Source organism: Sceloporus occidentalis, unplaced genomic scaffold (genome assembly GCF_023333645.1).
Source record: "Sceloporus occidentalis isolate IW3139 unplaced genomic scaffold, rSceOcc1.0.p SCAF_31, whole genome shotgun sequence".
NCBI classification, from domain to species: Eukaryota; Metazoa; Chordata; class Lepidosauria; order Squamata; family Phrynosomatidae; genus Sceloporus; species Sceloporus occidentalis.
The window spans coordinates 2,261,002-2,274,035 of record NW_028317011.1 but is presented as its reverse complement, the minus strand read 5'-3'; the positions used below and the strand labels follow the sequence as shown (position 1 = coordinate 2,274,035).

The following is a 13,034-nucleotide window of genomic DNA, read 5'->3' as shown; positions in this document are numbered from 1 at the left end:
CTTCGTGGCGGCTGCTGCGGAGGTGGCTGTGCGTTGGAGGGGGGTCTCCCTCTCCTTCGTGGCGGCTGCTGCTGAGGTGGCCGTGCGTTGGAGGGGGGTCTCCCTCTCCTTCGCGGCGGCTGCTGCAGCAACGTGGGACCTGAGGACGGGTGAGTAACAGTACCCCCTCTCAAAAGGGCGCCCTCAGGGCGACCACCAGGACAAGAAGGACGTCTGGCGTGAAACGCACGTATCAATGGCGGCACGGAGAGGCGTGCCGCTGGTATCCAGGAACGTTCCTCCGGACCGAGACCTCTCCACTGTACCAGATACTGTAGGCTTCCTTGCTGGTGCCGGGAATCGAGAATGACCTGAGGAGTGTTTCTCTCCGAAGCCCTCCTGGCAGTGCCAGCAGTGGAACGTTCGCCTCGGGTAAATTGGTTGCAGACCAGTGGTTTCAGTAAAGAGGCATGAAATACCTGAGGAATGCGAAGTGTTCTGGGTAGCGAGAGTTCATAAGCCACCGGGTTAATCTGACGAAGAACCGGAAAAGGCCCAATAAACCGTGGGGCCAATTTCATGGACGGAACCCGGAGTCTCAGGAACCGTGTAGATAACCAAACCCTATCGCCAGGTCGATACGAGGGATTGGCAGAACGTCTCTTGTTGGCCTGACGTTGCTGGATCTGAGCCACGCGTTCCAGTGCGGAATGAACAGAAGCCCAAGTACCCCGGATGGAAGCAAGTCTCTCCTCCAGATCCGGAATAGGTGAAACCGGTAATGTGTCCGGGAGAGACTGCGGATGGAGACCATAAAGACAGAAAAACGGAGAGATCCTAGTGGCCTCCTGGAGCGTGTTGTTCCTTGCGAATTCAGCGAACGGCAGTAGATCGACACAATTATCCTGGTGGTCATTGATGAAGAGATGCAGGTATTGCTCCAGATGTTGATTACCTCTGTCCGACACAATCTCAGATGGCACTCCGTGGAGTTGAACGATGTCCCAGATAAAGACATCTGCCAAGGTAGAGGCGTTAGGAAGCTTTTGGAGCGGAATGAAGTGAGCCATCTTAGAGAATCGGTCAACCACCACGAGAATCACGGCATGACCCTTAGAAGGAGGAAGCTCCACAATAAAGTCCATGTTACCATGAGTCCAAGGAACCGAGGGACAAGGAAGCGGCCGCAGAAGTCCAGCAGGACGTGCGCAGCAGGACTTGTTGGCCGTGCATTTGGTGCATGATTGGACAAAGGCCGTAGTGTCCCTGCCCCAGTGGGCCACCAAAAAGTCAGAGAAATCAGATCCTTAGTGCGCTCCACTCCAGAATGTCCCGAGGTTCTGGTGCCATGGAGCGTGCGTAGTACAGGAGTACGCAAACTAGGGGGCACAAATAGTCTCCCTGGAGGTAAGGAGGCCGGAGCTTGTTCTTGAGAGTGAGAAATTCGATCCAATAAAGGGGTGTAGCCACGTAATCGAATAGCAGCGATGACTTTGGCAGAAGGGATAATGGGTTCAGGATCCCTACTCTCCTAATCTGGACCCGTGTGCATGTGCGATAATGCATCTGCCTTGGTGTTCTTTGAACCCGGACGGTACATCAGCACAAATGGGAATCGGGAAAGGAACAAAGTGTCACGTCCTACCCAGGCTGCGGAACTGCATATCTTACTCTGGTTTCAGTTTCTCTGTTTTGCTTCGATCCATTCCTGGATTTCCTTATGCTCTGTTCTGATCTTCCATCCCGTGCTTCTGCTTCAGCTCTTTGCTTCAGCTCTGTTTCCTTTATAAGGTGTGCCCCACCCATGTGTTCTGTTTGTCTCAGTCTACAGGTATGTCTCAGTGATATGTGTTTGGATTTCATTTTTGGTTTGTTTCGTACCTCTGTCAGCAGGGATTAGCGTTAGGACCCACCGTCATTGGAGTACTTTGGCGTAGTGGTGGGCTAAACATACTATGGCCATATGATGTGACGGAATCTCCAATTGTTATCAAATAGTTCTAGGCTAGTTCCTGTATTCATGTTTGTCTGTCTCTTTGTACCTTTGCCCTTCTTCCTTGTATCATCTGAGGATTCTGGTTCCTCTCTCCTCTCCCCATGTACTAGTCAATATGGCCTATCCTTGCTTAAAAGAGAAGCGTCCGAGGATTCCGGCTCCTCACTCCTTCCCCTGTGTTCCTTGCCTTGTTGCCTGTCCTTTGTTGTGCCCTGTAGTATGTATATCTTGTCTAGTAATGTTTATTCCTTGTCTGGTTCACTGTAGTGCCCTGTAACATGTATATCTTGTCTGGTTATGTTTTGTCCCTTGCTTGTTATGTTTCTGCTATATCCTTTGCTTAGCTTCCATACTCCCAGCCTGCAGCATCCTGCACGTGATTCCAGTGATATGTTTCATGCCTTCTCCAGGGTGCCTGCAGGATATCACTTCGTTTCATTCTGGACTTCATCCGCTGCTATATCGGGGGGCTGGTGTTTGGCTGCACAACCCTAGGTGCTCAACATCTGGGTGAGTGTGGTCGCCCTGCAACCAGGCCCTGTCTAACTCCACTACTGCACTGTGACTCCTGCACACAATCTTTGGGCGCGCTGGGCAAATGCAATCATCTGTTTGGACCCGGTCCGTGACACAAAGCCCACCTAGCCTGGCGTGGATTGAGGCATCTAGCAGATTCCATGTACTGGAGGTTCTTATGATTTGTCAAAATCAAGGTAGGTACCGAAGCTCCCTCCAGCAGATGACGCCACTCCTCCAGAGCCAGGATGACAGCCAACAACTCCTTATTCCCGATGTCTTAGTTCCTCTCAGCTGCAGAGAAGTGCCGAGAGAAATATCCACATGGATACAGCGGTCCACTGTACGATGCTCGTTGCGAGAGTACGGCTCCAACCCCAGATTCAGACGCATCCACCTCCAGGACGAATGGTAGGTGGGAATCGGGATGCCATATCACCGGAGCCGACGTGAATCTCTCCTTGAGAAGAGCAAATGCCGACACTGCCTCAGTCGACCACTCCGTGACCTTGGCACCCTTCTTAGTCAAGTCCGTTAAGGGTGCAACAATCTTGGAGTAATTCCGAATAAAACGCCGGTAATAGTTGGCAAATCCAAGGAAACGTTGAAGAGCCTTGAGGCTCACGGGCTGCGGCCAGTCCTTGATAGCTTGTACCTTTGATGGATCCATGTCGAACCCCTCAGGCGTGATAATGTATCCCAAAAAGGTCACTTTACGAGTCTCGAAGACACACTTCTCTAATTTAGCGAATAGTCCGTGTTGCCAAAGGCGGGACAGTACACGACGGACCTGTTCGCGATGGGAAGGCAAGTCAGCCGAGTAAATCAGGATGTCGTCCAAATAGACAACGACGAACTGCTGGGGGAAATCTCGGAGACAGTCATTGATAAATTCCTGAAAAACCGCCGGGGCGTTGCAGAGTCCGAACGGCATAACTAAGTATTCATAGTGTCCAGAACGTGTATTGAACGCAGTCCTCCACTCATGACCGGCACGGATACGGACAAAGTTATAGGCCCCACGAAAATCCAGTTTAGTAAATATTGTAGCCCCTCGTAACCTGTCGAATAGTTCGGAGATAAGGGGAATCGGGTAGGAGTAACGTTGTGTGATCTTATTCAGGCCCCTGTAATCGATGCATGGTCTATGCTCTCCGTTCTTCTTTTTAACAAAAAAGGAACCAGCACCGGCAGGAGATGTAGACCGACGGATGAAGCCACGCTTGAGATTCTCCTTGATGTAGGTCTCCATAGCCTTGGTCTCAGGAACCGATAGTGGATAGACCCGGCCTCTGGGCGGCATAGTACCTGGAAGGAGATCAGTCGGACAATCATATGGTCTGTGTCGATGTAACTTCTCTGCTTCCCGCTTGTCAAAGACATCTGCAAATTCCAGTATTGTCCCGGAAGAACAGTAATAGCGGCCCCAGATGCAGTGGACACACTTGCCAGTTTAACGGGTTTGACGTAATGTTCCTCACACGTTTGACTCCATGACGTAGTCTCTCTAGTCGTCCAGTCGATGATGGGATTGTGCGTCTGTAGCCATGGAAACCCCAAAAAGACTGGAGTAGAGGGAGAGCAGATAACCAGGAACCGAAGTGTCTCGTTACCCGAAGTGCCTGCAGGCCACGACACCCAAATTGGAACGGTCAATTGTGTGTTGCATGTGTCAGAGGACATACCCAGCACACCCAAAGCAGGTCCCCTGAACCAGTCTAGGTGCGGGCGTTTCCCGGCTTCTTATGACAAGAATTCGCCCAATGTCCTGCCGTGCCGCAATACAAGCAGAGCCCCTCCTTATGTCTCCTGGACCTCTCATGCGCCGACAGACGGGCAGCACTCCTCTTTTGCATGGACTCCTCTGAAGCGGAAGGAGCCGTAAAAGGTGGAAACAACTGGGAGACCGGACGTATAAGGTGACGAATGTCTCTGTCACGTGCTCTTGGGCTGTCCTGCTGTACCTGTCGCTCGCGGAGTCGAAGGTCAATCTGAGTTGTATGTTATGCAAGATATCACAGAGTCAAGGTCAGATGGTAGATCTCGGGCTGCAATCTCATCTTTCAAAGTCTCAGATAATCCGTTCAAAAAGGCCGCAATCAGTGCTTCACTAGCCCAGTTCACCTCAGCCATTAGGGTGTGACACTCTATAGCATAGTCCATCAAAGAGCGTTCCCCTTGACAAATATTGAAAAGTGAGGACGAAGCGGTTGAACTCCTGGCTGGAATGTCGAATACTGTGTGTAGTGTAGACACAAATTTGGAGTAGGAGCGAACTACCGGTGTGTCTCTCTCCCACAAAGGAGATGCCCATGCCAGAGCCTTGCCGGTGAGGAGCGAAATTACGTATCCAACCTTAGCCCGGTCGGAAGCAAAGGTATAAGGAGAAAGTTCGAAATGCATTTCGCATTGGTTAAGGAAACCACAACATGTAGCAGGATCTCCTCCGTAACGTTGTGGCGGCGGAAGGTTCGTAGGAGCATGAACCCCAGCGACTGGAGCCGAAGGAGGAACTGGTGGAAGTGCTACTGCAGGAGAGTGCACCTGTAATCCGGGATCAGTGCACTGAAGAAGAGTCTGGAACGCCTGATCATCCAGACGATGATCCATCTCATCCAGACGAGCCTCACAGGAACCTTGAAGTCCCACCGAAGCGGGTCTCATGATGGCCTTCTGATTCTGTCACGTACAAGTAGTAAGGAGACACCGTGGTCAGGTAGGACTCCAGGACAGAACAGTTCATACAAGCCGAGGTCAGGATTCCGGAGGGGGGTCTCCCTCTCCTTCATGGCGGCTGCTGCTGAGGTGACCGTGCGTTGGAGGGGGGTCTCCCTCTTCTTCGTGGCGGCTGCTGCGGAGGTGGCCGTGCGTTGGAGGGGGGTCTCCCTCTCCTTCGCGCCGGCTGCTGCGGCAACGTGGGACCCGAGGACAGGTGAGTAACAGGAAATACTTATAATACATACATAAAATGTTTATAAATGTCTGTTTAACTATTATACATCCATCTATTTCTTCATTATCAATTACCTAATGATATTTTATAGGGCATACAAACTAAAAAAAAAGAAAACACTCATTCATTTATTCATGAATAAATGTTTATAATTGTATTTAGAAATAGGTTCTGTATGTATATTTGTCAATATTTTAATGCATAAGTATAAATGTATATATGTCAACAAAAATGGACAGCGCTAAATAAATATATATATATATTTGAAGAAACAATAATATGAAGTAAAAACACTGAATTAGAAAAAATGTGTAATTTATTGATTAATTAAATAACTATAAGGAAATATATATTCTTATATTCAGAGCCGGCCTTAGGCGTTGTGGCGCCCTGTGCGGACTACTCCTCTGGCGCCCCCCCTCTCTGCCCCTTCAAACTACCCGCCCTCTCTGCCCCTTCAAACTACCGCCCCTCAAACTACCCCTCCCCTCTGCCCCTTCAAACTACCCCCCCTGCCCATTCAAACTACACCCCCCTGTCCCTTCAAACTACACCCCCCTCCCTCTGCCCCTTCAAACTACACCCCCCCTCTGCCCCTTCAAACTACACCCCTCCTCTGCCCCTTCAAACTACACCCCCCTCTGCCCCTTCAAACTACACCCCCCCGCCCCTTCAAACTACACCCCCCCCCTGCCCCTTCAAACTACAACCCCCCCACTTACCTTGTTGCCGGAGTCCTGCGGTGAGAACGGGAGGCATCCGTCTTCTCGCTCTGCCGCGGTGCCGGCATTTCATGTTGAGAGCCGGAATAGTCCGGCGCTCAACATGAGATGCCGGCACAGCGACGGAGTCACGGAGAGTAAGGGGCGCCGAGCGGTTGCCGAGAACTTCACGAGCAACCGCTCGGCGCCCCTGACCGGGACTTAGATTTAAGCATCGTTTTTTTTTTTAAACTTTATTTAACATGAATGATGTTAAATAAAGTTTTAAAAAAAAACACACAAAAAAAAACGATGCTTTAATCTAAGTCCCGGTCAGGCGCCCCTGCAACCATGGCGCCCTGTGCGGTCGCACAGGTCGCACACCCCTAAGGCCGGCCCTGCTTATATTAAATTTTTCATTTAATAATGTAATTAATTACATTTGTTTAATTAATCAATAAATTACATATATTTTTCCTAATATTTTTAACACTAATTCAGTGTTTGTATTTTTTACTCTATATTATTGTTTCTTCACACATATATATATATTATATTTAGCACTGTCCATTTTTGTTGATATTTCTGTTTTCTTTTCTTTAGTGTTAAGCTTATATTTTATATATCAGTATATGACATATTACTTCCTGATTTTTATGCTGGATGCTTAACTTAAGGATATGCTTCTTTCTTCACTATATTTGATATGAATTTATACATGTTTTTCCCCAAGGGGTTTGTATAATTTTTTCACGGTGGTGTTTGTCACTTTGTAGCGCTTCAATTTAACTTTATTGTTTTTATAAATGTGTATATATATATTAACTTCTTTATGAATACAGGAATAATAAAGAACAATGCATTTCATGGAGCTATGGGGAATCATAGCTTACCACAGCTAAGGTGAAACATTTTAGGCAAATCTCTTCTTCAGCACATATTCATCACCGAGTGAACCTTACCCCGTGGATACGTTACTGGTCCTTCAATAGTAGGTTTGCATAGACCTGCCTTGGCTATGGGGTTGATCTGGAAAGAAGGCATGTAGTAGCCCCCCAAAATCTTGGAGAATAGCACCCTCCCTAATCATAGACCACAGAATCAAGCTCCGAAAACATATACAAGAAACCAAAATAGGATCTTCTCCCGGTGTAAACGCTGTTCGGTTAAACATATTGGTTGTTATCTTTAACTGCAAGTAAATTGTATTGTGGATAGTTTATTACTAAAGCATCTCATAGTGGCCCAAAATCTTTAAATCAGACAGCCCAGAGATTGCGCCTCACCCACCCCTTTAACCAGCCCTCCCCTGGGCACAATGACACACTTTATAGTTTTGTGAAGCTGATGGAAATGTCAAATATCCCCACTGAAATTGTCCTGAAACTACAAAGACACCCACAGATCAAACATCTGAAAACTAGAAATAAATGCAAATAGGCAGCATTAAATAAAATTAAATTTGAGTAGTTTGGCTTTATAGATATGGATAACATTAGACATATGCTCTTTAAATGTATTATATTAACCTATATTCTAGTCAAAACTGTATATACAATAACTAAATTTAGTAATGATCAGTGGTAGGCAATGCTCTGTGATGGATATTTCAATAAATGTTTGTGTCTGTGTACATAGAGGTGGGTGAGCCAGCTGAAGCACTTGCTGAACTGACTTGTCATCTACACACGCAGGTCCAGAAAAACACAACAATGACCCAGTGCTAGAGGGGGAAGGAGTTATTATGCTAGATCCTACTCAGGTTTGGCCCTGGCTAACATTTCCCCCTCTCCTACCAAGCTGGACCAAGCCAGGCATTAGGCTCCAGTAAATCTCAAATTACCCCTGACCTCACTTGTGTGTAATTGTCATTGTTCTCTGATTTCAGCCAGGCCCAGGCTTTCCATGTGGCAAACTGGGCACATGCCCAGCGAGCTGATGGCCAATGGAACCGCACATACATCATGTAATGGTAGGAAAGCTATATATATGGCAACTATAATAGACTCTTGTACTTTAGCAAAATAACTGCTTTAAGAGTGTCTGGTAAGAAGCACAGGTGGGAACGGAAAGCCAGATTCACCCACAACATTAACAAATTACATATTAAGAGAAGGAGTTTGAACTTGCATTTCTCCAATCTTCGCTCTGGACATACACTTGGCAGTAGACCCACTTTATCCCACACCTGCTCACTTTGTAATATTGAGAAATGACAGCATAAAAAAACGTTGGGTAATATAAAAATAAGGTTTTTCAGACAATGATAGGATTAGCCTTCTAGTAGACCAATTGTGCATAAAGTAATAATGTACAGATATCTGAAGTATGTATCCCCTTCGTGACAATTGCCGGTCCGGGCACGTCACTGAAAATCGTGACGATTATGACAATTGACGTGCCAGGACCGGCACGTCTTTAAACGGGTGAAAAAATCGATCCGTGATCGATTTTTTCACTCAAACGGTGTTGCTCTAATGCCTTGACATCGAGACATTGAGCAACACCAAAAAAAACATTCCCGCCCCCCCCGATCGCTCCTAGGAGCAAAAAAAAAACATGTTTGAAAGACTGCACGTCTTTCAAACATGGCGGCGCCCGCCGCCGAAAAACGGGTTTAGGAAGCGATCGCGAGTCGCTTCCTTTGCTTAGCTGGTGTTGCTAAGATGCCTCAGTATCGAGGCATCTTTGCAACACCTGTTTAGCAAAGGAAGCGACTCGCGATCGCTTCCTAAATGCTCAACTTACCTTCCCGGTGCCGGTGTCTTCGAAACACACGCGGTGTTTCAAGATGGCGGCGCCCATCAAGCCGGGGGGCGGAGCCTGCTGACATCATCGGGGGGGTGTTGCTGGATGTCATGGACATCCAGTGAATAACACCCCTAGTGGTCAGATCACTCATAAGAGTGATCATGATTTGATAAATCAAAGGCAATGTTTTCTAAACATTGCCTTTGATCAGTATTGGATCTGCCCCCCTCCTTCACTTGCTTCTAGTGAGGGAGAGAGACAGATCGGTGTGTTCTGGTATTTCAGGTATTCCCTAATAAAAATATATATATATTGATCCAAAGGCTCTTATAAGAGCCACCCATATAATATTAACCCCTTCATTGCCATTGATCACTGCATAAACAGTGATCTTGCATAGTGGCAATTGTTTTTGGGGTTTTTTTTTTTTACATGTTTTTTTACTTTTTTTAGTTTTTTTTACTTTTTTTTATTTTTTTTTTTATTTTTTATTATAGCCATTAACCCTTTCCTTCCCCACTATTTTTGCTGCAATTCTTACCATGCAGCGGTATACGGCTGAGGAGGCGTATGCCTTTTTGGCCACAGATTCTGAGGCCACTGATACAGCGTCAGATTTTGACGTTGGTCAGTTCACAGATACATCTAGTGATGTATCTGTGGCTGTTAGGACGCCTACCACACATAGTCGTGGCAGTGCACCAGAGGCATGGGTAGCGCCTAATAGGTACAAGCCAGCTATCCCTCCTTTTTCTGGAATTCCTGGCATCAATATTGATGTTACAGGATTCACTCCACTGCAATTTGTGCAGGTTTTTTTGGGAGACGATGTCTTGGGAGACATTGTCACACAAACAAACATTTATGCCCAGCAGCACCGTGCTGCTAGCCCTAATTCTTTTTGGGCAAAACAGCCATGGACTCCCATTGACGTGCCAGAATTTCTTAAATTCTGGGCACTCACAATGTTAATGGGCATTATAAAAAAGCCCTCCATCCGCTCCTACTGGAGCACCAGCCCCATCTTTAGTACCCCCATTTTTGCCCAAACTATAACTAGGCAAAGGTATGAAATGATTCTTCGTTTCATGCATTTTAGCGACAACAGCCTGTGCCCCCCTAAGGAGGACCCCCAGTTTGATAGGCTGTACAAAATCCGCCCCCTGATTACCCATCTCGCTGCCAGGTTTCCAGAGGTTTATACACCTGGAAAGAATATCTGCATGGATGAATCCCTAATGAAATATAAAGGAAGGTTGGGATTCAAGCAGTATATTCCTTCCAAGCGCTCCAGGTATGGAGTGAAGGTGTATAAGCTCTGCGAGAGCGAGACAGGATATACTCATGCCTTCCGGGTATACGAGGGTAAGGATAGCTACCTTGACCCTCCAGGTTGCCCAGATCATCTGGGCACCAGTGCCAAGATTGTTTGGGACCTAATATTCCCCCTTATGAACAAAGGCTACCACTTGTATGTAGATAGCTTCTATACAAGCGTCCCTTTGTTCAAGCTGCTGTATTGTTTCGATACGGTAGCTTGCGGTTCTATAAAAAAGAACCGCTTGGGTTTCCCACAACGCCTGGTACGAACCCGGCTAGGAAAGGGGGAGACCTCAGCTCTACGCCAAGAGGAGCTTTTGGCATTGAAGTTCAAGGACAGAAAAGAGGTGTGCATGCTGAGCACCACCCACGATGAGAGAACCGTGGAGGTTTCTGTCCGTGGCAGAGCTGGGGTCACTACAAAGCCAGTGTGCATCAGGGCCTATAACAAGCACATGGGTGGAGTTGATCTGTCAGATCAACTCCTACAGCCCTACCTCATTATGAGGAAGACAAAGGCCTGGTACAAGAAGGTTGCAATTTATCTAATGCAAATTGCAACCTATAATGCTTTTTTGCTGCACAAAAAAAGCAGACACTGGGCTGAAGCTGTCTTTTTTGCAGTTTCAGCTCGAAGTAATTTCAGGTATCTTGTACCGTGATGCACCTGGTCCCCAAGTGGTGATGGGAACCAACAGAATTGGGGCTACCCATTTTATTTTTAAAATCCCCCCTACAGCAAAGAAGCAGAATCCCCAAAAGAGATGCAGGGTATGCTACAGCAGGGGGCAAAGAAAGGACACCACATTTTACTGTCCAGATTGCCCTGGAAAACCTGCACTCTGTGTCGGTGACTGCTTCAAGCTGTATCACACAGTTTCCCATTTTTTTTTTTTTTTTTGTTCCTGCTCCATTTTTGTATTTTTTTTTATTTTTTGTTACATTTACTGTTTTTTAGCTTTTATTTGCTCCACCATTTTTAAGCGTTTTTATTTGCACTGTCAAGTGACCCCTGTGTCCATTCTGTGGCATGAGGGACCACTTAAGGTGCTAGATCAAATCCCTTCTTGGAGATAGGCCAGGCTTTCTTGTAACCTGTCCCTACTGATAGTTGGGTACAAGCATTTTTCTTTACCCAGATGTAAAATTCCTACTGAATTTGAATTGCTCATGTTCCAAATGTGGCCCTTTTGCCCCCAAACAATCTGACAAACCCATGCATGTGGGGTATCAATGTACTCAGGAGATGTTGCTGGACACATATCTGGGTGTTGTGTGACAGCAACATATACCAGGAGCTGTATTTTCACACCTGAAGTACAAAGTATGTGAAAAAAACACCAAAAACAATTACTATCCCAAACTTTGACAAGGGTTGGTGGTAGGATTAGTGCATGGAAAGGGTTAAACTATCAGCATCTAAAATACCCTGGGGTGTCTAGTTTTCAAAAATATATGGTTTGGTGGGGTAAATTTAATTTGCTGGCTTCAAAGATGCCCCAAATACCACATAGAGACAGAATTACCAGATTCAGAGAAAAATGGTTTTGAATTAGCAAAACGCTACTTGTACTTATTGCCCCATAACGTGTAGAAGAAAGCAAAAAAACATAAAAACATTGGGTATTTCTAAACTCGGGACAAATAGTAGAATCTATTTAGCAGGTTTTTTCAGTAGTTTTTTATGATGAATAAAAGATTTTTCAAATAAAAGTGAGAAAATGTGTTTTTTTTTCAATTTTTCGTCATATTTTATTATTTTTATTATAGGAAATTACATCATATGAAAAAAATTTTGGTGTCTGAAGAAAGCCCTTCTTGTCCTGAAAAAAACAATATATAACTTGTGTGGGTTTAGTAAATGGGTTAAGAGAAAATTACAGCTAAACACAAACACCGCAGAAACGATAAAACAGCCATTGTCACGAAGGGTACAAAAAGTAAAATCAGCCTTTGTCACGAAGGGGGTATGGTAAGCCACTGCTAATTAGGTAAATTCCCCAAGATAATTAAATGTCAGGCATATGCTATTTGCATTAAAATGCAATTTTGATTTAGACACTTTCTGCTTTTGAGGGGTTGTTGATGTCCCCATCCCAGCACTCGCATAAAACATGGAGGTATTTTATGTTGCTCATAAGTAAAAGGTATATTTGGGTATGGGTATTGGAGTTAAAATCCGAGAGACTTGAATAAATGAAGCAATGATGAAACATTATTGCTGTTATTTCAGATATGACAATTTAGTTATCATTCTCCCTCAGACATTTTTTTTACTTTCATAGTACTTCGCTTATCCATATCTTTTCATAATTACACCCTACATGCTAGATGTGGTCATTAATAGTACATTTTGCATCTTTGTTCTTTGCTCTAAAAATAGAGCATAATGTCAAGGTACCCCCATATTTCCATATTAATACAGAGTTTTTAGCACAAGCTAACCCATTCTTTATAAGAACAAAAAATAACTAAATGTCATATGCAAACTGTGTTTAAGAAATGGAAAGCGAAGTTATTGAGCTATAATAACCCTATCACATGGGCGTCCTTAGGATTTTTTCTGGGTGACAAATTACCCTTCCCACCTTTCCTCTCTCCTACTCCGATACCTTGTTACCTCACCCCCGTTGTCTACCTTTGTTGGCCCAGGATAGGGGTTTCCTGGTAGGAGGAAAATGTTAGTTATCCATTAATAGGAAAAATTATATGACCATGGCAGTATTAGCTACAGACCATCATGTACCTGCACAACATGAGAACTTTAGTTTACAATATCTGGGGAGGTAAAGATTAGCCACAACTACCCCGTTCTAGA

The 13,034-nt window shown here is 45.4% G+C and overlaps 1 protein-coding gene and 1 non-coding gene across 2 annotated transcripts in view; one reads left to right on the top strand and one right to left on the bottom strand.

The window, feature by feature from the left end:
* The window catches only part of LOC149298729 (staphylococcal nuclease domain-containing protein 1), a 356,956-nt gene extending 355,832 nt beyond the window's left edge, over positions 1-1,124 (bottom strand). The window contains exon 1 of the mRNA XM_089487066.1: positions 306-1,124. Coding sequence (XP_089343192.1) covers positions 306-1,124 — 819 coding nt within the window. The remainder of the gene's footprint in view (positions 1-305) is intronic.
* A 10,085-nt stretch (positions 1,125-11,209) lies between these two features.
* LOC149298728 (small nucleolar RNA SNORA35) lies at positions 11,210-11,339 on the top strand. Its single transcript, XR_016272408.1, has one exon. It is a non-coding gene; the product is annotated as a small nucleolar RNA SNORA35 (small nucleolar RNA).
* Positions 11,340-13,034: the final 1,695 nt, after the last annotated feature.